Source organism: Pantherophis guttatus, chromosome 3, assembly GCF_059756535.1.
Source record: "Pantherophis guttatus breed Tessera chromosome 3, ASM5975653v1, whole genome shotgun sequence".
Taxonomy (NCBI): Eukaryota; Metazoa; Chordata; class Lepidosauria; order Squamata; family Colubridae; genus Pantherophis; species Pantherophis guttatus.
Window position 1 is genome coordinate 63,168,987 of NC_142065.1, and position 25,571 is coordinate 63,194,557.

General features: G+C 40.2%; 1 protein-coding gene across 4 annotated transcripts in view; it reads right to left on the reverse strand.

Moving 5' to 3' along the window:
• Positions 1 to 25,571, reverse strand: part of TUT4 (terminal uridylyl transferase 4) — a 55,722-nt gene that overhangs the window by 22,658 nt on the left and 7,493 nt on the right. For all 4 annotated transcript variants that reach the window (XM_034415085.3, XM_034415083.3, XM_087891068.1 and 1 more), the window contains 10 exons: positions 24,083 to 24,246; positions 21,209 to 21,325; positions 19,225 to 19,402; positions 18,252 to 18,340; positions 4,853 to 4,904; positions 4,613 to 4,682; positions 3,617 to 3,743; positions 1,440 to 1,559; positions 1,015 to 1,233; positions 721 to 895 (listed from right to left, as the gene is read on the reverse strand). In XM_034415085.3, coding sequence (XP_034270976.1) covers positions 721 to 895; positions 1,015 to 1,233; positions 1,440 to 1,559; positions 3,617 to 3,743; positions 4,613 to 4,682; positions 4,853 to 4,904; positions 18,252 to 18,340; positions 19,225 to 19,402; positions 21,209 to 21,325; positions 24,083 to 24,246 — 1,311 coding nt within the window. The remainder of the gene's footprint in view (positions 1 to 720; positions 896 to 1,014; positions 1,234 to 1,439; positions 1,560 to 3,616; positions 3,744 to 4,612; positions 4,683 to 4,852; positions 4,905 to 18,251; positions 18,341 to 19,224; positions 19,403 to 21,208; positions 21,326 to 24,082; positions 24,247 to 25,571) is intronic.

Sequence of the window (25,571 nt, forward strand, 5' to 3'; positions counted from 1 at the left end):
TACAAAAAGAAAATAATTTTAAAATAAACATTCATAGATGTCAACTGTGATCTAAAAAGAATAGGAACAACTAAAGAAAATTTTAAAAAAATTATTTTTAAAAATTATTTTAAAATAAGCAAATACTCTTGTTTTTTTCAGAATTGTTTTCATATCTAGTTTTATCAGTTTAACTAATAAACTCTATAAATACCCACGATTTTTAAAAATTAAGTGATAACATAATGCAAAACATTTTATCTATAGATCATGTATAAAAAAGTTTTCTTCTTGAATCTCCTTTGTTACAATGTTAATATATGAAAAACAAAGAGCAAAACAATAAAGTAAGGCTGCCATTCTCCTTAGCATGGGTACTCAAGAATTTTCTTCTCTGTGTTATTTCTATCTATAGGAACATCAAAGTGTGGGAAAAGGGAATGGAGTAGTTCTTGCCAACAGTTAATTACTTATAGCAACCTAACATCATTAATTCTCTACAAATATGTTCTGTTTAGTTAGAGAGACAATTAAATGCAATTCACTGTAAGCCTTTAAATTAAACCTTTTACTTATGAGGCCAGCTGTGTCAAGAATGAAAATACTGTAGATACAATTAAAACTAGTTTTTATAGCATATAAATATTATATATTTATATATGCATATATGTTATATATGCAAAATCAGGTATGTAAGGCAACTGGTAAATCATTTATGAGAACGTTTACAAAATGCTGTACCTTCAATGGCTATTCGCCTTTTGGGCCAGTTTTTGTTTTCTCTGGTTAAAAGTTCTTGTACCCGTATGCTGATAACATGTTCTTCCAAAGCAAATTCCAGTGTATAAAACTTCAACAATTCTAACCAGAGTTGTCCCAGAGATATCTGGTGCGGTATTTCCAATGATAATGGGGACTGAAAGAAGCATGAAAAAATTAAAAAAACTTAAGCCTGTTTTATTCTCATAGCTTAAAATGTTTTATTCTCAGGTCATTAAACGAAAAGACTACTTTGCAATTAAAAGAATCACTTACATGGCCTTTTTTCTCCTTTGGATTATTCTGAACATCTGGCTCCAAGGCTGCTGTACTCTTGTTACCATTTCTCTGCTGTTCTCCTTTAGATTTGCCTTCTACAGTATTCAGATTTTTTCCTCCATTATTTGATAGTTTGTATTCCCACACTACAAACTTCTTATCTTTTATTCCCTTCAGTTGGTAATCATCAGCCTTCTTAGAATCAAAGCCTTCAATCTAAAAAACAAAGTGCTTTTTATATGTAATCTTATAAATTTTATAAGATGAACACTTATATTATAAAGAGTTATATTATACTATAAATGATAGCTATATCTAGTTCTGATTATGAACCCAAAAGCTTCTTTAGGAACTTTCCCAACAATTCTTAAGTAATTCCTCAGTACCATTGAATAAATCATATGGTTTAGTTAAAAGCTTACCCAGTTGCCTAAATATGATGGTAGGATACGTGGTTCTCTTTGTTGAAGGAAAAATATTACCATTAAGGCAAAGGAATATGAAGGGATTCCACCTTCTGCCTGGCAGTCAATATGACACAGCTATATAAAAAGAGAAAATTATGTGCTTATGTTATATTTTTTAAAATTTTGCACACTTTGAATTTTTCAAGCATTTTTCATTTTTACACTATATATAGCAAATTTAGGCTAAAGACCAATATAGCAATACAGAGCAGAATTCCCCAAACTTTCCAGCTTCGCAAACCCTTTTTGCAAAGATGACCGGAGCCTATAAGGATGCAATCTCTCGCTCCTACAAGCCTCAGCAAGAGAGGCTTGCGAGGAGCAGGGAATGGTCACTTCCAAGTTATATGATTCATTCCTAAGAATCCTTGGGTTACGAATGTAATTGGCAGGCTCCATTACATTCGTAACTCAAGGATTACCTATATATTTCCTCTCTGCTTTATCCAGGAAGGTTGACTCTAGTGACCTTCTATTTATAGTTGCGGATGAGATTATTCTTTGTTGTTGTTGTTGTTGTTGTTGTTGTTGTTGTTAGTTGCGAAGTCGTGTCCAATTTATCGCGACCCCATGGACAACGTTCCTCCAGGCCTTCCTGTCCTCTACCATCCTCTGGAGTCCATTTAAGCTCAGAAGCTATACTACCGAATTCAAAACTTGTGTGCAATCTGGGGGCTGCCTTAGATTCAACAACTTCTGCTCAAAGAGCAGGTGGCAATTGTGGCCATGAGGATCTTAGAACATTGGCACCAATTTTGGATTACAAGGCCTTTCAGATGGGGACTCTTATGTCCTCGTCACTTTCAGATGGATTACTGCAATACACTCTACATGAAGCTATCCTTGGAGATCATTTGAAAACTACAACTGGTCCAAAATGCAAAGGCACGAGGATGGGCATGCCTCAGTAAAAGCCTTCATGACATAAGCTTTGGTTATTTGAATGAGTGGTTATCTTCCCAGTTCTTAAAAACTGTGTCTTCTCCAAGGTTCTGGAGAAGGTAGGCTACTGAGCCTGTCAGTGTTGTGGCTCCGTTGCCTGAGCCTGGGCTATCGACAGATGCAGACTCTGAGAGTGAGGGAGAGGAGTTGGCAAGGCCTCCCTCTCCAGGACCCTCCTCTCTGGCAATGCCTCCGGAGGACACCGATGGCCAAGAGACAGGCCCAGAGCCAAGCACGTCCCCGCAGCCACAGGTGGACAGCGACAAAGGAGATAAGTGCTGGCTGGATCCTCAACAGCGGCGCAGGGAGAAGCGTGCACAGCAGAGGGGAAGGCGTGCCAGAGATTAGCTGAGTCACTGGACCACACCCCACAGGGTATAAATGTGGGTGTAGTGGCCGGTTCAGTTTGTGACAAGCAAAAACTAAAAATAATCTCTAATCTGTGCGTTACTGGACTTCTGCCTGCCTTGTCGGACTGAATTGGGACTAATCCTTGTATTGCTGAAACTTTGCCTGCTTTATCGGAATGCTTGCAGCCTAATCTTTGTTTTGTGAGAGTAAAGTCTGAATTGGCAGCTAGCCACTGGGTTGCTGCCAGCTTTATCTTCAAAGACTTTGTCGTGTGTCTTATTAACTCCGGGCCGTCTATGGGGGTGGGTGTATGAGACGGGGACAGAACAGTCAAGTGTATTTTATGTAATCTTTGGAAATTACGTGTGGGTATATATATTATTTAAGTCCGCTTATTTTTTTAATCATGTAAGCCACCCATTTGGAGTTAAGTAGCCTTAAATGTAATAAATAGATAAATATATAATTAAAAGTACAGAAGTTCACTAAAGATTATCAATTTTATCTGTTTAGTTAAAAATATTGGTAGAATATTTCTGAAGAAACCTTGTGTGTTTTGACAGAAGTTGAAGACAAATTCAACTGTTGGTTACATTTTCAATTAGAGGTGAAACAGCCACTATATTTAATTGCTATAACTTTGTTATATGTATTTTGATATCTAATTATTTGAGATTTCAGGTTATAGATTTATCTTAATATTTTAGCCATACAGATTTCATGATTTAGTTATATTATTTCTGATACAACCCCTGCCTTTTGTGCACATTGGGTTAGCCCTAATAAAAGTAATGCCTAAGTATAGTTTCAGAACAAATATAAATATTTTTAAAACTTACTCTAGCCCAGTAGCGAAAAGCCAACACCAAAGGAACAAGGACTGGCTCTAGTTTGCCGAGTGCAGCAAGCAGGTCAGTTGTAAGGCAGGCCACATCATTTCCAGCACTTACTTTACAAGTTAAACCACTGAAACAAATTTTGAGAGAAAGTGTAAGCTCTACCACTTCTTGTGAATGAAATTTGAAAAAAAATAAAATACCAAAGACATCCAATATTTTTGTTTTACGTATGCAATTTGCATTATGTTCTTTTCACAATATAGTTTCCCCAAAAAGATATTGAAATCTATTTAATTATTTTAAAGTAACTTTAATGGAAAGATTATGAATGTATGCAGATCTCATATTTTAAAGTCAGTTTGTCACGTGCTTAAAATTTTGTCTGAACTGTCATTATTGATTCTGAAACAGTTATAAATATCCTCCTTAACAAATTGAGAAAATAAATATCGGAATAAGAAATTGAGAAATCTCTTAAATATCTTTCATTTGAATGATCCTTCAAGTAAGCGGAAATGGCAAAAATCTCGGCGTACTTGAAGGATCATTCAAATGAAAGATATTTAAGAGACTGGAGAAGATGGATAGATTATATTCAAAATAAATATCGGAATAAGAAATTGCAGATAGGTTATGAATGATTATATAGATATTTAGTGTGTCTTTAAGTAATAAAGCTAGGCGGGTAATTAGGGAATTGAAGAAACAAGAGATGTGGAATGTCATAATTGTTTAGACTAGGATTGATTATGATTGTTGTAGTTTATACCCTGTAATTTGTTCTGGGAAGGGGAGGGGGGGAGGGGGGAGGTGGAGGTAGGGAAGGGGGGGGAAATATGTAAACTTTTTGTAAAACTTTTCAATAAAAAAAAAAAAACAAATTGAGAAAATAATTTTAAATTAAGTCCTTTGCAATGCAAAATGTCCTACAACATTCAAACTTATGGGGATAGCCATTATCTTCTGAAGATGAACATATACAAAAAATACACAAACCTTTTAACATCTTTACAAAAAACAACAGGAACTTTGGCATGGAAATCTGATTCCACATCAGAGTAAGATCCTGAAGGAGAAAATAGAGCATATCAAATAAAAATCATTTTCATAGTACCTCCATGCTGACTGAAAGTCATCTGGTTAATACTTATATGTATATCTCTATAAAATCCCCTTATTTTCTCCACAATAGATTATGAAGAAATTAAGAAAGAAATAATGATGGCACAAACTTACCAGTATTTTTTAAAATATCGAGCACTTGTATCAGAACATCTGGATGCGTCATCTAAAATAATGAATGAAGTTATTTATTCTCACATTGATTCTATTTATTCTTGCATTTATTCTATTGAATACAATATTAATATTGTAATCATAATAATACAAACATTTGTTCCCCAATCCTCTGTTTCCTGGCACACAAAGAATATAGTATATTTTTGTATGTACAAACATATGAAAATATGTCTACATTTAGAAGGGGCATTGGTCTTACCTGATATGCTCCTTCTTGTTGGATGGAGATAGCATCCAGGAATGGGTTGTCCTTGTCTGTTCAGTTGATTGGACTGAGTCTGTCAAAGTTGTAATGCCATGCCTTTGTTGCAAGGGCTTCCCAGCTTTTGCTGAAGACGAAGTGACAGACTCAACGTGTCGTTATTGCAGATTGTCCTAGGTGATCGATGACAGTTGAAAGGGTGGGCTGGATGCTACCTCCAGCCAACAAGGAGGAGCATATCAGGTAAGACCAACGCCCCTTCTCCATAGTGGTGGAGATAGCATCTAGGAATGGGACATACCAAAGCAGTCTGTCCCTTGTGTTACGGGCAGGTCACAGTCTGGTCAGAGGCCTCCCCTTCCGTATGGACCCGTTGAAGAACCTGATGTCTGAATGCCGCCTCCGCCGAGGCAAATATGTCCAATTTATAATGCTTAATAAATGGAGAAGGCGAAGACCAAGTGGCCGCTCTGCGGACTTCCTTCAGCGAAGCCTGGGTGGCTCATGCTGCTGACATAGCCATGCTTCGGGTTGAGTGTGCCGTCACTAGTGTGGGTCTAGGCAGAGACTGCAGCTCGTATGCCTTGGCTATTATTAGCCTAAGCCACCGACCAATAGTGGACGGTGTGACCCTGTTACCTAGGGACGCTGGTTAGAAATAAATAAATAGCTCCTCTGTTTTCCTCAGATTGGCAGTCCGCTTAACATAGGGCCCTCCTCACGTCCAAGGTGTGCCACCCTTTTTCCAAAGGGTGGACTAGGTTAGGGTTAGGGTTAGGGTTAGGGAATAAGTTGGGTAAGATCAGTTCCTGCGACCTGTGGAACCAAGTGTTCACCTTGGGTATAAAAGAGGGATCCAATCGCAAAATAACATGATCTGTGTGAAAGATGCACAGATCTCTCCTTACTGATAGAGCAGCTAGCTCGGAGATCCGCCTGGCTGATGTAATAGCCACCAAGAATGCCACCTTACAGGAGAGGAGAGGGAGGCTGGCAGAATGTAAGGGTTCATATGGGTCCCCAGTGAGGGATTTCAATACCTTGTACAGATCCCAGGTAGGGTACCTGTGTACTCCTGGTGGACATAGATTAGTCGCATCCCTAATAAATCTTTGGTCTGTGGGATGCTGAGCGAGCGACTCAAGTGATCCACAAGTCAATACTGAGGACAAGGCCGCCACCTGCCTCCGGATGGTGTTGAGTGATAGCCCATTATCTAGTTCATCCTGGAGGAAGTCCAGGATTTGGGCTATCGATACTTCAAGTGGAGAAATACCTGACTTGATACACCAATTACAAAAGGCCCTCCAAGTGGCAGAGTAGATGCACTCACTGGAAGGCCTCCAAGAAGCCTGGATAGTCTTGATGACCCTGGAGGAAAAATTGTCCCCCCTCAGAGCGCTCCACTCAAGCGCCAGGCGGTCAGTTGGAGTCACTGTGGGTCCAGGTGGATCAACACCCCCAGGCTGAGTGATATGACGTTCTGGGGGATCCTCCAGGGTGGAACCACTGAGAGATTCATGAGGTCGGCCAACCAAGGTCTCCTGGGCCACTGCGGAACAAGGAGCATGATCTCTGCCTTCTCCTCCAGGACCTTCCTTATTACCCTTGGAAGAAGGGGAAGAGGAGGGAAGGCGTAAAGAAGTCCTGGAGGCCATGTGGAGAGGATGAACATCCTCCACCCCGAGTCGGGAATCTGGAGTAGAATCTCAGGAGCTGCGAATTTTCTGGGGTGGCAAACGAGTCCACCTCCAGGATGCTGAAACGGTCCATCAGGTCCCAGAAAAGGGACGGGTACAGGCACCATTCCGTGTGGTTGATGGCTGTTCTGCTTAGCCAATCCGCCTGCACGTTGGACACCCCAGAGATGTATTCCACAGTGAGAGACTGCAGATGCCTCTCTACCCAAACCCCCAGCTGCCTGGTCTCCAGCATGAGGGGCCTGGATCTGGTGCCCCCCTGACGGTTTATGTGCACCTTCATGGCCATATTGTCTGTCATCTCTAAAACATGCTGGCCAGAGACCGACTGGCAGAAATGACAGAGGGCCAGATGTACTGCCTGCAGCTCTAACCAACTGATGTTCTGTTTCCGGTCTGCTTGGCTCCATCGGCCCTGAGCCATCTGCGATTGGAAACGTGCACCCCTAACTGAGGAAACTGGCGTCCATTGTTACGACTAGGCATTGGGGTTCTTGGAAGAGGCTTCCCTTTGAGATGGCCGGTGTCATCCACCAGGTGAGGAATGAAGAACCTCCCTGGGAACCTGGACCCTGGCCGGTGAGCTGCTCCTGCCTGTCCTCTGGAGAGGTAAGAGAAACCATTGAAGGTCTCTAGCGTGAAGATGTGCCCATGGTGTGATGGAAATGCTCGACACCATCTTGCCCAGGAGCTTTGAGAGCAGGGCTAAGGATGCTTTGCACTCTCTTTGGATCCCACGTGCTAGGTCTCTGAGACTGTCCTGTCGTTCCTGGGACAGATACACCCTGCCTTCAATGGAATCTATAACTATTCCCAGATGGAGCAGGCGGGTTGAAGGAGTCAAGTGGCTGTTCTCTATATCAATAGAGAACCCATGGTGTCTAAGTGTTTGAATAGTTACCTGGAGGTCCTCCCTTGATTGATTGATTGATTGATGGATAGAGGACTGAATTAAAATGTCATCCAGGTAACATTGGACACGCACGGGTGAGTCCTTGAGGTGAGCTGCCAAGGCAGCAAGTACTTTAATAAACATCCTAGACGCTGATGAGACACCGAAAGGTAATGCCCTATATTGATAGTGAGTGCCTGCATAGTAAAATCGAAGTTATTTCCAATGTAAGGGCAGAATCGGAATATGCAGGTAGGCCTCCGTTAAGTCAATTGAGGTGAGGAAGTCGGCCTTTCTCATGCCACCAAGAATCGATTGAAGTGACTGCATTTTGAACCACTTATATTCAAGATAGCAGTTCAGTCTTTTGAGGTCAAGAATAAGTCTCCACCCACCCGAGGTCTTGGGAACCACAAAGAGAATTGAATAGAATTCCTGCCCTAGTTGGTCCTTCGGGACCCTCTTGATAGCTTTAATGTCCAGTAGGTGTTTTATGGCCGAATCCATGAGGGCCCTTTTAGTAGCGTCTTTCGACATTGGGCAGCGTAGAAAAAAACCTGGGGGGGGGGATGGAGAGGAATTCTAGGGAGAGGCCAGATCTCACAGTCTCCCTGACCCAGGCGTCCGATGTAATTTCCTCCCATCGGTCAGCAAAGAAGGCCAGTCTGCCCCCGATTGAGAGGTATGGACATGCAGTTACTTTTGGCGGCGGAAGGAACGAGTCCCTCCCCCTCGAAAGTTTAGTTTGAAAGGGTCTACCTCTAGCTGGTCTGTCTTGCTGACCTCTTTGCCTTGGGCCAAAAAATCCCTGTGATCGGGAAGGCCCAGCGCCCAATTCAGATCCCCAAAATGGCATGTGATGGAAGAAGGGGAAGGAACGAAATTCGCCCCTGCGCTGAGACGATCGTATAATCTTGCGTTTGTCTCTTGTTTCTACTAACAAAGGTTCCAGCGCCTCCCCAAATAACTTGTTCCCTGTAAAAGGAGCAGACGCCAGGCACCATTTGTGGCGGGCATCTGCCTGCCATTGCCTCGTTAGGGGAGGCAGCGAGCAGCCACAGAGGATGCCAAGGCAAAACAGGCCGAGTTCAGAGTTGTGTCAGCTGAAAACTGTACCGCTGCCACGATTTTGTTGAGATCTTGTTGCATCGTTATGTCTGCCGATCTTTTCCTGAAGTTGTTGGAGCCAGAGAAGTGTGGCTCTGTTAAAGAAGGATGCAGTAGTGGCTGAGCGGATTGCCCAAACAGCCCCTTGGTAAGCTCTCTGTAATGATTGATCTGATCACCTGTCCTCTGGCCTCAGACCCTCCTCCGGCTCTCCAGGTATATTGGAGGATGACATCAAAGCGGCCAGAGATGCGCCCACCGGTGGGGTCTGGAGCACCTTCGCCAACTCTGGATTGACATTAAAAAAACATTTGTCGGTCGAAGAAGGAATTGGGGCCCTCCTCAGGGACACTCACTACCATTGAACTACATCTACAAATAGGCGAGGTGAAGGGATGGTGTCTGTTGTCTTGCCAGACTCTGAAAAGAGTGGATTAGCTGGTTCCTGGGGATCTGGGGCTTCTGGCCCTTCAGTGTGTGACCCTAGTGGGCCACATTTGTAGCCTCAAAAAGAAGGGATCTGAAAATGTTAGGAGGAAATATCCCGGTAAATGCAAGCTGTTCAGGCCTTAGACCTTCATCTTCTGACAGGTCTAACTCCCTTTGCTCTACTTCTGAAAGCGATGGTTAACTCTTATGGGAAGGAGCAGGGGAACCGGGATCTTGAAATGGAGGAAATTCCTCCTGACAAGGTTCAATGCAATTGGTAGAAAAGGTAGAGACCTCAGAATATGCCTGTCTGGGCTGTTGTAATCCAGCAGAAATGCCTTTTTTAATGGCTTCTGCGATAATGTCCTGGATGTTATCAGGCAATAAGAAGTCCTTGCCTATCTCACGACGCAAGCCTGCAGCCGTCGGAGTGAAGGTGGATGGAGGGGCTGCTTTGGGATCTTTACTGGTACTTTCAATTCCTTTTGCTGAGTTGTGCCAGTCTGATGTGGAGCCCCATAGCTCTGCATTGGAAATAGGCAGAGGTAAGCTTCTAATAGAGAGTTGGTCTGGAGCTCCCTCTGGTTGGTCTGGAGCTCCCTCTGGTAACAGCTCTCTGTGTCAGAGGCACAGGGCTCATTTTGTCTATCTAGGCAGAACATTTTTCTTTACTGGCCCTGTCATAGATTTTTTGGAGGGCGTGATCTCTGCGCCTCTCATCCCTTTGGGATGCTTTGGAAGTCTTGCGTGCATGGCAGCCTTGCTTTGAGCCCTGGAATTGTGAGCTATGGCTCCGTCAGCTGTGGTCAACTGCCACTGCGGCCACCATTTTGCCTGCCATGCTTTTCCTGCCCTTTCTTGCCTTAAATGAAACTTTGGGCATTGAGTTGTAGTTGCTGCCTCAAGCCTCCTGGCTCCTTAAAAGTGCTTTTACTTAGTTAGGAGTGCAAGGCTCCTCAAATGGCAGCTCCAATTGAATAAATGGGTTCCAAGCCCTTTAAACTGCTCTCAGCCGCTCAGATTCGGGAGTATGGCAGTCAGATGAGTGCGAGACTCTTGGCGAGGCAATCAGCGACAGATCCTTGGAATCCTCCAAGCTGCCATTGCCTAATGCGGGGAAGCATTGAGGGCGAATGCCAGATACGCAGGCTGGCTGAACGGGAGCACGAAGCTCCACCAGAAACTGTATGTAAAGCGTCATGCAGCATAGCAACTATGCTATCTTTGAAATGGCACCCGCTTTGGGAGCGCGAAACTCCCCCAATCTCAATTCTCTGCTGGCAAACTGGGAGCGCGGAGCTCCTCTGCCCGGCAATCGTCGCTGTAAATGGAAACGCTTGACTCCACAGCTTGTTTGGAATGCCTGCAGTTCAATGGATAGCAAAGAGGCTAAATGACGTTGGAAGGGCCTCTCTGTTGTCAGGCTAGTGACAGCAGAGAGGCCCTTCCAACGGCTGAAGCCAAAGCCCTCGCCATTGGGAAAGTCCCAGCGACTCTACTACAAATGGGAGTATGCTGTTAAACTCACAATGTTGATTAGAGTTGAATAAACATCCACAATACTCCTATGCTGCAGTGAAGAAGCATCCAGGAATAATCCTAGTTTGAAGAGAAACCTTCGACATGTCTGTCCAGGCTGAAGGACTGAGTTAAAAGCTGGGAAGCCCTAGCAACAAAGGTGTGGCATTACAACTTTGACAGACTCAGTCCAATCAACTGAACAGACGAGGACAACCCATTCCTGGATGCTATCTCCACAACTGTAGAGAAATGTACAGTTGTACACATTAACTATTTTAACAATATTAAGTCATATGTCAGCCTTTTTGCTACTCAGCACACTACACAGAAAAATTGCTACACAGTTAAACCGGCATATAAAAAGCAGTACCTAGGTCTGCTAACCTTAAAGGCCAGGGGACAAAGTTTTTAGACAAATTAATTTACTAAGGCTGGAAGAATGAAGGCATCCCACTCTGGGGATTCACCAAATAGATTTTACTGCAACAAAGAACTGTCATTTGTGAAGCCAGGATAAGACTTAAGTGAACACTGATGAAGAAAGAGAAGACAGTGAAAGCCACTTGTATATTGAGCATGTATGGATTAAATTGTGTATTCTGCTCATGCTAACACAATTATTGCCTCTAAATCAGTGGTTCTCAACCTGTGGGTCGCAACCCCTTTGGGGGTCGAACGACCCTTTCCCAGGGGTCACCTAAGACCATCGGAAAACTGGTTCTGGGGCCCCACCCACCCCCGTTATTCTTACCTTTTATTTGGCGCCACCCCCAATCTATTGCTGCCTCCTGAGTCCCAGCTGATGGCTAGAGGGAAAAAAACTGTTTAAACTCTTGCCGTGGGGCTTCAAAGGGCTGCCCTACAGCTGATCAGTGTTAAAAGAAAACAAATGAGTAGACCGGTGTCTGCAAAAAATAAATGGGTAGACTCAGTGGTGGGATTCTACTTCCGTAGAACCGGTTGTTAAGTACTTAAGTAGTTAAGCCAGTGGTTCCCAAAGTGGGCGGTACCATGCCTTAGGGAGCGGTAAGAGGCAAGGGGGGGCAGCAGGGGGTGCTAGAGGCAAAAGGGGGCAATGGGGGCGCTAAGTGGCAAGGAGGGTGGCCTCCACCCTTTGGCCTGTGCCTCTCAGCAGTTACCTCCTTGCAAGCAAACAGCAAGAAAAAACAACTCCTTTCAGCATAGGCTAATTAGCCCGCTGATTAGATCTGCCTCCCGACTCTCAGCTGTTTTGCGCAGGGCTCTGCAGCTTGCTGCAAAGAGCTAAATTGCTGGAGCAGATTTTTTTTTCTCCTTATGCAAATCAAGCTGAAAACGAAACTGGAAGTAAAGCAGGCTTTGGCTGTTACGTTGGAAAATTAGGCAGAGGCAGATTTATTTTCTTTTTCCTCACCAAAAAAGGTAGGTGCAAACAATGGGAAATTTAGGGCAAAAGAGGAGAGTTCAAGATTTTAAAACACAAAAGAAAAAAGCTCTATTTAACTAGGGAATTGTAATAATTGAGATAGTATTAATTGTATATTGTGTTGAAAGCAGAAATGGTTAAGTTGTGGTTTGGAGGAATATATGGGGGAAATTATTTGGTTTATTATTATTGGTAAATATAATTAATTGATTTGTAAGAAACTGGATGGCATGGAAATAATTGGAATATTGGAATAATTGGAATGCCTGGACTACTGTAATGCTCTCTACATGGGACTCCCCTTGAGGAGCACCCGGAGGCTCCAACTGGTGCAGAATGGGGCAGCGCGGGAGATTATGGGAGCGATGGGGCGCTCCCATGTGACACCTTTCCTGCGCGAGCTGCATTGGCTCCCGGTGGTCTTCCGGGTGCACTTCAAGGTGTTGGTTACCACCTTTAAAGCGCTCCATGGCTTAGGGCCTGGGTACTTACAGGACCGCCTTCTGCCACCGATAGCCTCCCACCGGCCAGTACGCTCCCAAAGAGAGGGACTCTTCAGGGTGCCGTCGGCCAGGCAATGTCGGCTGGTGACCCCCAGGGGGAGGGCCTTCTCTGTGGCAGCACCTGTCCTTTGGAACAACCTGCCCCCGGAGATACGTAGGATCCCAGATCTCCGTGCTTTTCGCCGTACCCTTAAAACTTTTTTATTTCATCAAACTGGGCTGGCTTGACACCCCCACCTTAGATATTTTTAATTATTAATTTATTTTAGTTGGAGTGTTTTAAATTTTATATTGGGCCGAAACTTAATTCTTTTAAAATTAATCTTAAATTTTGCATGTGATGTTTTTATTCTTGGCTGTTCACCGCCCTGAGTCCAGTAGGAGAAGGGCGGTATAAAAATTTAATAAAACAAACAAACAAACAAACAAACAAATAAATATTCATGTTCATATTGATTAATATACAAAAAGATAGTTATATAACTAATTGATTTATATTAAAATGTTGAATTTGTATTAAACAACTGTAATATTACATAATTAACCAATGTGAGGATGGATTTAAAAATAGATGACAATGGGAAGGGGTATAATATAGAATAGAAGGGAAAAATTGAATTTGATTAAGATTACAGATGAGGATGAAGGGTAATATTGTTTTTTTAAAAAAATAGATGAAGAATAAATATGGCAAAAAGGAAATATAGAAATTGTAAATTTAATTGAAATGACTAAACAGTTTAAATTTGTGAACTAGCCAAATACTCTGTTCAAAGAAAATACATTGTATGTTTGTATGTTTGTTTCTAATTATTGCTATTTATTCAAATTTGTTCTCTTTTATTCTTTAAAGTTTAACAATTCATTCTTTATCTTAATATCTTTATATTTGTTTGGGGTTGCCTTTCTTCCCTTTCATCTTTTTTATTGTACAGCAATCTTTCTCCTCAAACCTATCACCTCTCTCTTTTCTTTCCTTCTTACTTTATCTTGCCCCCTCTTCTTCTCCTACTTCTTCTTCCTTTCTCCTTCTCCTCCTCTCTTCCTTCCTCTCTTACCCTCACTCTTACTCTAATTTCCCTTCCCTTCCTTCCTCCCTTCTCTTCCTTCCCTCTTCCATCTCTCTTCTCCTTCCTTCATCCCTCTCTACTGCTGTATTCATTTTCAATTTTATATTTTCCACTATGGAGTCCAGGCAACCCCAGTCTTTCTTTCATTCACCAAGTATATTTCTTAAAATTTCCCCTCATCTTTTTAATTATCTGCAGTATATTTCATCTTATTCCATTTTTTCTATTGAATCCAGTGTAATCATCTTTATCTCTTTTCAATTATTTCCTTTTCAATATTATCTCCTTGTTTCTCTTGCTTCTCATTCATCTTTTCTCTTTCTTTTTTTGCAAGCTAACCAATTCTCTGCTTCTTTATTTCCCTTAAATGCCTCCCTTACTTTTTGAAACATCTCCCTTAGTGTCTCAAATTCATCCTCCCAATTCTCCACATTTTCAATTTTAAAATGCTAGGATTTTTAAGCTTATTCTTTTCATTTACATATGTGGGGGCGGGATGCTTTTCAAGGAGCCACAAGGGGGGCTGAGAGCAGAGTCATTCTGACAGTGTCTTTTAAAATTGCTTGTAAGACCCATTTTTTCCCTAACAATACTGGTTTGTATACTTTGGAATAAAACATATACCTGGAAAAAGTACTTGCAAAACTTGGACAGAAGGAAAAGAAAGGCAGGACTGGACTCATTATCAGTAGCTAGTTAGTTCATTGTTATCAGTGACTCCCACTGATTCTAAACTCATTTTAAAACTGGGATTGGTGACTACTGAAATTTAAGTATTCACCATTGGTCTCAGAAATCTTTGATTTGCGAGGACCTGTCAGAAAACACTTTTTTCAGCCCTCTGGGTAGTCCTTTTATGCATATGGACTACTCAGAGGGCTGAAAAAGTTATTTTTGACTGGTCCTCGCACTTTTGACCAGTCCTCAAACTTACGACTGTCCTTACATTTTACGTTTTTCTCCCTATCTTGTCACCATGGTGAAGAGAAGCAGTTGTGAAATGAGTGACATGGTTGTTAAGAATGCTACAATGGGCATAAATGATGACCAGTCATAAGTACGAGGACCGGTCAAAAGTGCAAGGACCTGTCAGAAATGACTTTTTTCAGCCCTCTGAGTAGTCCCTATACACATAATCATGGCCACCCGGTCACATGACCAGCTAGCTACGGCCACCCAGTCACATGACATCCAAGCCATGCCCACAGAACCAGTAGTAAAAAAATTTAGAACCCACCCCTGGTTGGGGGTCACCACAACATGGGGAACTGTATTAAAGGGTCGCGGCATTAGGAAGGTTGAGAACCACTGCTCTAAATGAAGAGAAAAAAGTATGCTGCCTTATTTCTTAATTAGGAGAACATTTGTCAACACATTACTCTCATCTGTGTTAGAATATGTGTAGTCTAAGATAGCAGAGTAAAATACTGGAATTGCTCAGAAGTCCACTCAATCAAAGCTATGACTAGATACTAAATTATAGCTATTCCTCTGGGCTTTTACCTTGAATAGTAACTATGATTCTTGGAGGACTGTGAATGCTATAATTCTGCATACTTCACCTAAATGGCAGTAAATAGCAACTGAAGGTGATAATTTCTGGCATGTGTTCTAACGTAGGACTAATATTGCAGCAGATAAAATGGATGTATCCAAAATGAAGCTCCAAAAAGAGGAATAATTTTCAAATTCAGAAGGATGTGCTTCTTGAAATTTTTGACACTCCAAAAATTTATCAATATATTTTAATCCCGTTTTTCTTTCAACAGATCGCTAAAAATTATTGAATTGATTTTAAGAACAATTTTTGACTGGGATACCATCTATACCTCTACCTAGATATGGTAATTTCTACATGTTGTTCTATTATTTAGTCAGAATCTAGAAATCTGGAGATGGTATAAACTTGATTTACTCTGAATTTAATTTGTCTTGAGAACTTCTAAGTGAACTACTGAAGTCTCTCTCCAGCAGAAGGCTGTAGATGTGAGAACTGTGATGATTATACTCTGTGAACTAGAGATGATTGCTTTCCAGAGGACCTGTGGAAATTTTACTTGCATAGGTAAGAGTTATATTTGTGCTTCTTTATGATCTAACAATTTATATAGCAATTCTTATAACAGTGCACTGGTTTGCAATGTAAATATTTTAGCGTGTGACAGGAGAATGAAAGTCTATTGATTACATATTAATCATTGCTTATAAAAAGGATCAGTATAGGATATAACTTGCATTTGTGTTTTTATAAAATATTAAAAGCATTTTAAAAATACCTGTGTGCAAAAAGGAATTGATGAAACACTTTCTGATGAACAGCAAAAATAAAAAACCACAGGAATCCTATGTGTGAAGCCTACTTAAGCAAACATTGATTGATTGATTTATGCTAAGTTCTAGAACTAGTTAATGTAGTGCTTCTCAAACCCAGGTAAATTACCCAAAATTGGGTGGTAGTAGTTTTTCTTCAGGTAATGACATATGAGTTCATTACCCAATTACAACAGGGTCTTTATATTGACTTAGTGTTTTATCTAATTGGATAAAAAGGAGATTCTGATAAGGACTTTTGGGAAGGAATGAAGGAAAAGATTTGAGAAGCACTGAATTAATCGATATGACAGAATGTTCTTTGAGAAGATTCTAGAAGGTAGCCAACTAATCAAAACTCCCTTGCTATAGCAAAAAAGGTTCCATCTGCAAAAATGGAATCTTCTGTGTGTATTTCATGTTCTGCCTTCTGTTGCACAGTTATTTTGGACTAGCTATTGAAAAGTGAAAAGTGAATAATTGACTAAAGAATTATAATTTAGGATCTTTTAGATTTACAAGAAGCTCTGCTTTTGTACGGTCTTGTGTTAGATTGCTTGATATCTCCTCTACATTAAGAATCTGATCACACTGCCCTGCTGGGAAATAAAATAGATTACTGCATATACATATCTCTATATAACATGGGAAGAATACTGATTTTTGCATTTAGAAGCAGATGTTTTCCAGTTCTTCTAGGAAAACATATTTTAGAATTCCCAGCTAAAATCCTCACTCTTAGCATGAGTGATTTCCTCAATCTATGATCAGAATGTTTGCTAGCTTCCTTGTCTGAAAACTTCTAAAACTAAGGTGCTGGGACCTGTAAAACTAAATGTCAACATTCCCTGGGGGTCCTAAGTTTTTGCTTATGTGGTTTCTTGAAACTAAGATGAAAGGATCTGAATATTCAGTTATCAGTTACGCTCTCTACATGGGGCTCCCCCTGGGGTGCACCCGGAGGCTCCAGCTGGTCCAGAACGCGGCCGCGCGGGGGATTATGGGGGCGACGAGGCGCTCCCATGTGACACCTCTCCTGCGCGAGCTGCACTGGCTCCCGGTGGTCTTCCGGGTACACTTCAAGGTGTTGGTTACCACCTTTAAAGCGCTCCATGGCTTAGGGCCTGGGTACTTACAGGACCGCCTTCTGCCACCGATAGCCTCCCACCGGCCAGTACGCTCACACAGAGTGGGCCTCCTCAGGGTGCCGTCTGCCAGACAATGTCGGCTGGCGACCCCCAGGGGGAGAGCCTTCTCTGTGGCGGCGCCCACCCTCTGGAACAACCTCCCCCCAGAGATACGTACAATAACAGACCTCCGGATTTTTCGCCGGGCCCTGAAAACCCATATATTTCAACTAGCTGGGCTGGCTTGAGTTAAATTTTAAACTGATTTTAAATTGGAATTGTTTTAATTACGGCCAAAATATTTAATTATTTTAATCAGTTTTTTAGATTTTGTATGTCTTGTTTTTTACTTTGGCTGTTCACCGCCCTGAGTCCTATATTGGAGAAGGGCGGTATAGAAATTTAAACAAATAAATAAATAATAAATAAAGTTACCTAAGAATAGGGTTTGCTGATTTAGATTAGAGTTGCCACTCAAAACCCCTGATAAACAGACAACAGCAAACATCTAGAGTATTCTGTATCTAATGCTGATCCAAATTTTTGCAGTAGATGTTATTGGAAAGTAAATAAATTGAACTCAAATCCAAATCCAAATCCAAAATAATTTTCCTATTGGACTCAGTAAAGTTTCAAAGAGATCCAAGACTGGAATGTATAAAACATGCTTCTGAAGTTACTTCATGAAGTACTGTAACTTGTTTCCACTTTTTCCAATGTTAAGCAAAATGAGCATACTAGTTTGTTTTGCCTTACCTCCAGGCCTCATTGAAAGGTTATAGGTGTTGTGAACAAGGCTTCTCACATACATAGAAATCTCTTCTAACCTGCCCATTACCTACTAGAACCATTGGACATAGCCTCAAATTGATATATAGTGCTTAATTTGTCCAACAAGGAGAATGAAACTAGCTCAAAAATGAAAACTCCCTCTGAGGCATAAAACTCCTTGCTGAAACAAAACCGTTTCCTTGAACAGATCTGTATCTTGGTATAGAAAAACATTTGAGTTGCAATTTCAATATATTAAATTACAATTTTTTAAATAGTGTGACAAATATTTAACTTACCGTTGAAGGAAATTTTATATCAATATTAACATCACTGGTTTTAAAAGCAAATCTAGTTAGACAGGATCCATACATCCTCAACGAACACTCTAGAAATAAAGAAACAGTTTTGTAAGTGATCATGTAGTTGTGATCACTGTTCCCCCAAACTTTTATATTATTACAGCTATCCCTAATTAAGTTAAATTTCTATTCCCTGTTAAATACACAAATAAGACAGTAATTATGGAAGTCAAAGGCTCAGAGACTCCCCTTCTCGTTTGTTTTACATAGACAGAATTGATCAATGAATTATAATTCAGTTTTGGTTTATCAGATTCCAGATTTTTATTGTTCTATGCAAACTGATAATCATGGTTTGGCATAAAATCTGGAGATTTTTCCACTAGTAAATGTGATTCTTATACTCTATATATGTATTACTCTTATATATGTATTATATATTTATTCATGTATGTACGTATAAATCTGTACTAGTATTAAGACATAAAAAGAATGGGGTCAGGACATAAACAATTACATGAATACAGATTAAAATTAATGGCCTGAAAAATAAGGCACCTCATTTGTAAAATTATTTATTTCAATTTCAATTTATATGGCCAGCCATGTCAATATTTTGATTCTGTGCAGCTACAGTATAACAATAATCTCACTATAGATATAATATGTAACTGGCAGCCAAGATTTTTTTAAAAAAATCACAACCATTGGTACAACCATTCCATGGGTTCCACCATACCTTCAGCCCCTAGGACACAGTTGTTAAGTGAAGTCTCACTTAGCAACAGAAATTTTGGGTCATTGTGGTCATAAATCGAGGATTACCTGTATAAGCAATCATCTTACTTTTGCTACTCTTATTCTAAAATACCCTGCTAGGTGGCAGCACTTAGCTGACCACGTTTATCTCAAAAAATATAACCCCAATTGGATCTGGTTTGCATTTAGATGAGAGATACCAGGAAGTTACCTGGTAAGGATTGCTGAATAATCTTTTCCATATCATATACAATTTCTTGGCGGACTTTGAAATCATCATCAGATATTCCTTTTTCTTTTGCTGCCTCCATCAGCATATAATTCAAAGCAGCAACTTGTACAGGGGAAGGGGAAGGGAGAGCACGGAGCTCATTTTCTTCTTGCTTTTCCTAATGAAAAACATAAAGATAAAAAGTAATGCTTTGAACTTTAACAGGAAAATCCTCCAAATATTAGTTTAATTATTCAAAAACCTATTAGAGGAAGAGTAATTTATTAAACAAATTAAGAAAAGCAAGGAGGACAGGTTGGTATTCATGTCTTTATAGCCACTGAATGAAATATGAGCGAGACAGGGAAAAAACACAAGCCAACCACAGAAGTTTCAAACCAGTAGCCAGTCCTGAAGCCAGTTTGAATGGTCAAATAATCTGCTCTCTCAGCCACCTGCAGTTGAGAAAACACCACTTATTCAATCACTACCTCATAATTGTGGAAAGTTAAGAGATTGCATTATGTTGCCCATCTTAAGATCCCAGTTCTTAAGACAATATCTAACCACTGTTATCTTTAGCCAAGGAAACTTTTCTGCCTCCCTTCCCTCTGAGGGGCATTTATGAAGATAACCCAGGTGTCTCTCAAAAGCTCTGGACCACAAATTGTAAACAAAATTGGGCAAGGATCCAAGAGAATATGTGATGAAATATATTGTTCAAAGCAGTCTGTCCATTTCCTCAGGTATTATGAAAATGATCCACTCTAATGATACAATTGTAAAAGGTAATCTCAGCATTGCAACCTGATCATGCTGTACAAGAGGTTTTATCTGCAAAAAAAAATAATAACTGAAAGTGTTGCCATAAATTTAAAGAGTTCTGATTAGAACTAGGAGAAGAGGCAAGGCTGTCAGTCGCTTCAAAATCTAAAACAACTCAGAGGTTGTAAGCTTCTCAATGCAATATATACAGAAAAATTGTTTCTTTGTGCATGAATTACCTAAAAATAAACTTTCAAATGGACTTTATGCTATGTTTTATGGCATTTAAGTCAGGTCCTCTCCTCCACTTGCACTCCACCCGTCTACCTTGTTGTTTCAAACGCCACAGTTCATCTGAGTTTACTACAAGGTCAAAGCAGGTAACAAACTACTTTTGGGAAACTGTGTCAACCATTCCAATAGGTTCCTATTCCAAGAACCAACAGGGGCATTAATAGAAGCACAGGTAAAAGAAACTCCAAGGCCTTTTGGAATCCAACTAAATCAAATTGGATTTTTTTAAAAAAATTGGGATACACCATGATAACAGGTCCACTACTCGCATAGATGGGATATAGCTACATATTCAACCGTAATGGCATGATTAAGGTTGAACAAATCTGACTGATTCTCACTCACAGAATGAACTTCTAATCACAATAAAATACCAAACTGAGTTTATACCCTGTGGCCAACAGGAATAGGCCCATGGTTGTCAGGGCTGCTATGAAACCACTCTAGACAAAACAACCCAAGGAGACATTGAAATCCCCCCACACCGTAACTCTAGGAATCTCCAATATCAATTCTGAGACCAGCACAGCTTAGGCAGAAATTCCATTAGGCAGCAGGTTATGTATAATAACAAAATCCCTAACCTATTCCTGTTCACATATCTATGAGCCAGTTCTCTCACAAATACCATGGTAACCTTTGGGACCATACCTGCACCTCTATTCTTTGGCTAATAAGTACAAAATGCCTAGACTGAAAAACAGGGCCCATACTAGCCCACATGACTTTCTCTGCCATTTTTGTTACATGCCAAGTTGCTCAATAACAGCTGGATCTTTTTTTCACCATCAACGAAGTTCTTACGAGTATAAGCCTGTACCTATTCATCTTGGTTGCTATTAACCAATGTTTAAAAACTGTATCATGCATTTGAAACCAAGACCGAACTTCAGAGGGAAATTTCAAAACTTATTCTAGCACTTACCATGATATTCTTTTTATGGCGTTTTTCTTTAATATGTTTATGAGCTCCCTGGATATTTTCAATATGAACTAAACACAGCTTACATAGGTACTGGCAATTAGAGTACTCTGGAGAGCGCTGTGGAAAAACCACATATTTAAGGTTCAGCAGCCACTTAATTATGTTTTTCCCCCCATCATAATAATAAAATGCTTCTAAGTATATTTACCACAGAAGAGTACAGTACACAAACACTGTCCCAACTCACCATACAGGGATACCCATTTACGAAGTAGACTTTAAAATATTTTAGATATACATCTTTCAATTTTCAGTAAAGCTATTCAAAGGATTAGTTTAACAAATACTGAGAAAGTATAAAATATTAAAAGCTTGTATTAACTGTTACCTATCATGTTCATAAATATTCCAGAACTGTTTATGGAAAAAATAAATTGAAGAGTTTAGCATCATTAAAACCTAAACCAAGTAATGACTGCAAAATTAAGAACTGTGCTGGATTAAATCAAATATTTATTTGCCCCTCCCCCACCAGAGTATGAGTACTTATGATTTCTATCAACTACATTTGAGAAATGTACTGCCCCTGATGTTGATGGAAATATATACTAAGCTATATACTCACAATTGATAAATTTATCCATGTTTTTCTGTTTTTTAAAGTCACCCAAGTTTTAACCCTCACTTCCTTTTTGGTATCATTTTATTCATTTAATTTATTAAATATATAAGGCTGCTCAACTCTAGCATACAATATTAAAATAATTTAAAATACATAAAACAGTATCTAGAAAAGATTCCAACTTTTAATTATGTTAATATATAAAAATATTTTTCTGTTTTTATACATCACAAATTTCAGATATACTGGTTATCCTGGTATATCCTGATATCCTGAAATGGATCCCGATATCCTGAAATGGATCCTGATATCCACATATCCTGATATATTGGTTATCCATAGATTGGCTCTACAATTACCAAAGGGGCTTCTTCCTATACATTTTTTTCTTCATAGCAGAAAAACACCAAAGCTGAAAAATTTCCTCTTGAAAACTGTCTTGCCCCTATCTCATGATGACTGCCCTTTAATGTTCCTTTTCTATATTTATACTACTTTTGAAAGGTTTTGTGATTAGAATTGTATGCAATATTCCAAATATGGTCATACAATCAATCTGACTACAAGCATTACAAAAACCTTAAATTTTACTTTTAATTGTTTTCATAAAGAGCACTCCAATAAGGAATTGTTTAATTCTACTGTACAATACAAGTAGTCCTCAGTTTACTATGGCAATAGAGATGGAAATTTCCATGGCCAAATGATGAGATTGTAAAATACAACTGCACTGCCTAGTGACAGCAACTCCTGCATTCCTTGCTGTTAACTGAATCTCATGATTGTTATGCAAGTCAACTTCCTGCCGGGTTCCTCAACCAAAGTCAGTGGGGAAATCAGCAATAGTGGGTTTCACTTACCTTTGCTACCAGTTCACTCCTGCACGCTCACTTTGCTTGTTCGCCACTTCTGTGCATGCACAGAAGCTTCTGCGCATGCGCAGAGCGTATTTGATGACATCCGGGCAGGTGGGCGGAGCCTCCCACCATCACTGCCACCGGTTTGCCTGAACCGGGGCGAACCAGTAGCAACCCACCACTGGAAATCAGGAAGAAACCTGGTTTTCCCATTGACTTTGGTTGGGGAAGCAAAATCCAGGCTGGCAGGCAGACAAGTGGCTGGTACTGGTGAGGGAGAGTATGAGATGGTATATTAAGGGAATGTGCAAGAGGCACAGTGTGGATTGGGTGTACAAGGCCATGAGAAGGTATGTGAGATATGTGACATAGGTTGAGGAGAATGCATGTGGGCAAAGGGTTGTGCAAGAGGTACAGCATGTGTCAAGTGCATGAGTGACCAGTGCAGCACAAGAAACTGGGGAAGGCTATGTGGATGGAAGACACTTACCTCAGCAATTTGGGACCTTCCTGCTAGCTCTCCCATTGGCTTTCTGGGAAAGCTGGTAGAGAAGGCTGTAAATGGCTATCACAGCTGAGCTGTGCACCTGATCATAAATGTGAATTGGTTGCCAAGCACCCAGATCGCAATCACTTGACTGCAGAAGTGCTGGGACAGCTGAAACTCCGAGGATGGATTGAAAGATTCATTGGTTCAGTGCCACAATAATTCTGAACCATTGTTGAATAAATGATTATAGGTGGAGAACTACCTGTAATACATTCCATCCTAAAGTAGAGTAGTTGTTTCAGTTTATAAACAACAGAATATTTATGCTTTTGGACATGAACACCAAGATCAAACGTACATATAAAACGAAGAGACTATGAAAAATTCTTTTTTCTACAGTAAGCATTGCTAATCAGGATTTGTTCCTGGAGCACATGATAATCATGGGAAAACACTAAAAAAATCTGTGCATGTTGATTTTCAATACATTTCAAGCCTGAGATGCAAAAGTCAGCCTAAATACTATAAATACTATAATAAATACTATAATACTAAAACAAAACTATACATAAAGTGTAATTAAGCATAAACATTAATGGCTTATCAACTATGAATAGGCTTCTTCAGTGTTTACTACAAACCAAGAAATGTACCGTATATAATTCCTTCTGATTATCTGTTCTCATCTATTATAGTAATATGAAAGGCAATTCAAAAGTATGTTTCCTGCTATGCTAAAAAGGAATCCAGAATTCTTCTAATCCAAAATTACAAGAATTTTTTAATTTAGGTAAACTTCTTCATACTATAAAATTTAAAGACAAATCCTGTAATTAAACTCTTCTTTTAAGTTAGATATATAGTCTAGCATGCACACATATACACAAATTAAATTCTGTACTTACTTTTTCCAAACGGATAATATAATCTCTTTCCAGTCGCTCTTCAGCTTGTTTCAAGCCCAACTGCTCTTCTTCTATCAGTGTTGATTCATCCACGACAGCAACGTTTTCTAAATAATCACTTTCTGACTTACTTTCTTTAGCAGAGTCAGAATTTTTTATTTTACCTTGTATGAGAAGGATGAAGAGAATGTTTAATACATTTTTCATAACTACAATAAATCTAAACTAAGAAACCATGGAATGTATATATATCCTTTTTTTGAAAATTGTGGAAACTTATGTTTGGAAATGCTCATAATAAAAAATTAAAATTCAGATAACTTTTATTGGATAATTCTCAGTATTATTCACATGGATCAAATATAAATCAGTTGTAAAGATTACTGAGAATCTCTTTATGAATACACACACTCATACACACACACACACAGAGTTCCCTTAGAAATTGTTTTGTTTAGCAACCGTTCGCTATTACGATACTTATGAAAAAATAATCCTACAACTAATCCTTGCATTTACTATAAAGGAAAATTGAAATAAGATCATAACCACAGTAGCAATTTCACTTAGCAACCACTTTTTAAAATGATGGAGTTGTTTGCCCCAATTGGGATCACTAAACAAGTGGATCTGTATATACCGGTAGCAATAGCAATACTTATTTATATTGCTGCATAGTGATTTACAACACTCTGAGCAGTTTACAAATGTCAGCACAATGTCCCCAACAATCTGGGTCTTCATTTTACCAAACCCAGAAGGATGGAAGGCCGAGTCAACCTTGAGCCGCTCAGAATTGAACTCTTGGCTGTGGGCAGAGTTAATCTGTGATACTGCATTCTAACCACTGCTTACCACGACTCCTTTGGTATATACCACATCCATGGCTGCTATGGTGCAGAGGCAGTTATCTTTATCTCATTTAGAGTAATATGATACAGATAGTCCTCGAGACACAACCGGAATGGAGCCTGCCAACTACAGTCACATATCACAATGGTGGTTAGGTGAAGCATCTCACCTAATGACTCCCCCATCCCTGCTCTCCCCAGTGAATTGTTAAAGCAATGCCCAGGTCACTAAATGGGGAATGGGATGTCCCAGGGGTGGGAGAGGCCCTTGGAGGCATAGCACATACCGAGGCCCACCTGTTCTGGCCCTTCCGAGGCCTTCCCCCACTCCTGAGGAGCCCTGTGCTCCACTTCATCTCTCTTGTGTCCACAGGCCTTTTCCCACTCCCACCAGGTCTCCCCAGATCTTAGGTCTGATTTCCATCCCACCCCACCAAACAACCTCCTCCCTGCCTTTAAAGAGCTGTAAGACTTTCCAGAGCACTGGAACCGATTGCTTTTTTGTGTGGCCAAATGGCACAGCTCCAGAAGCGACCACTGTTTTGTCCTAACTACTGCCATGTGGCCCAGAGATCAAATGCTTTGTTTTGCTGCCTTAAGGAGATCTGCACAATCTTGCAGCATTCAGAAGCTTCTGC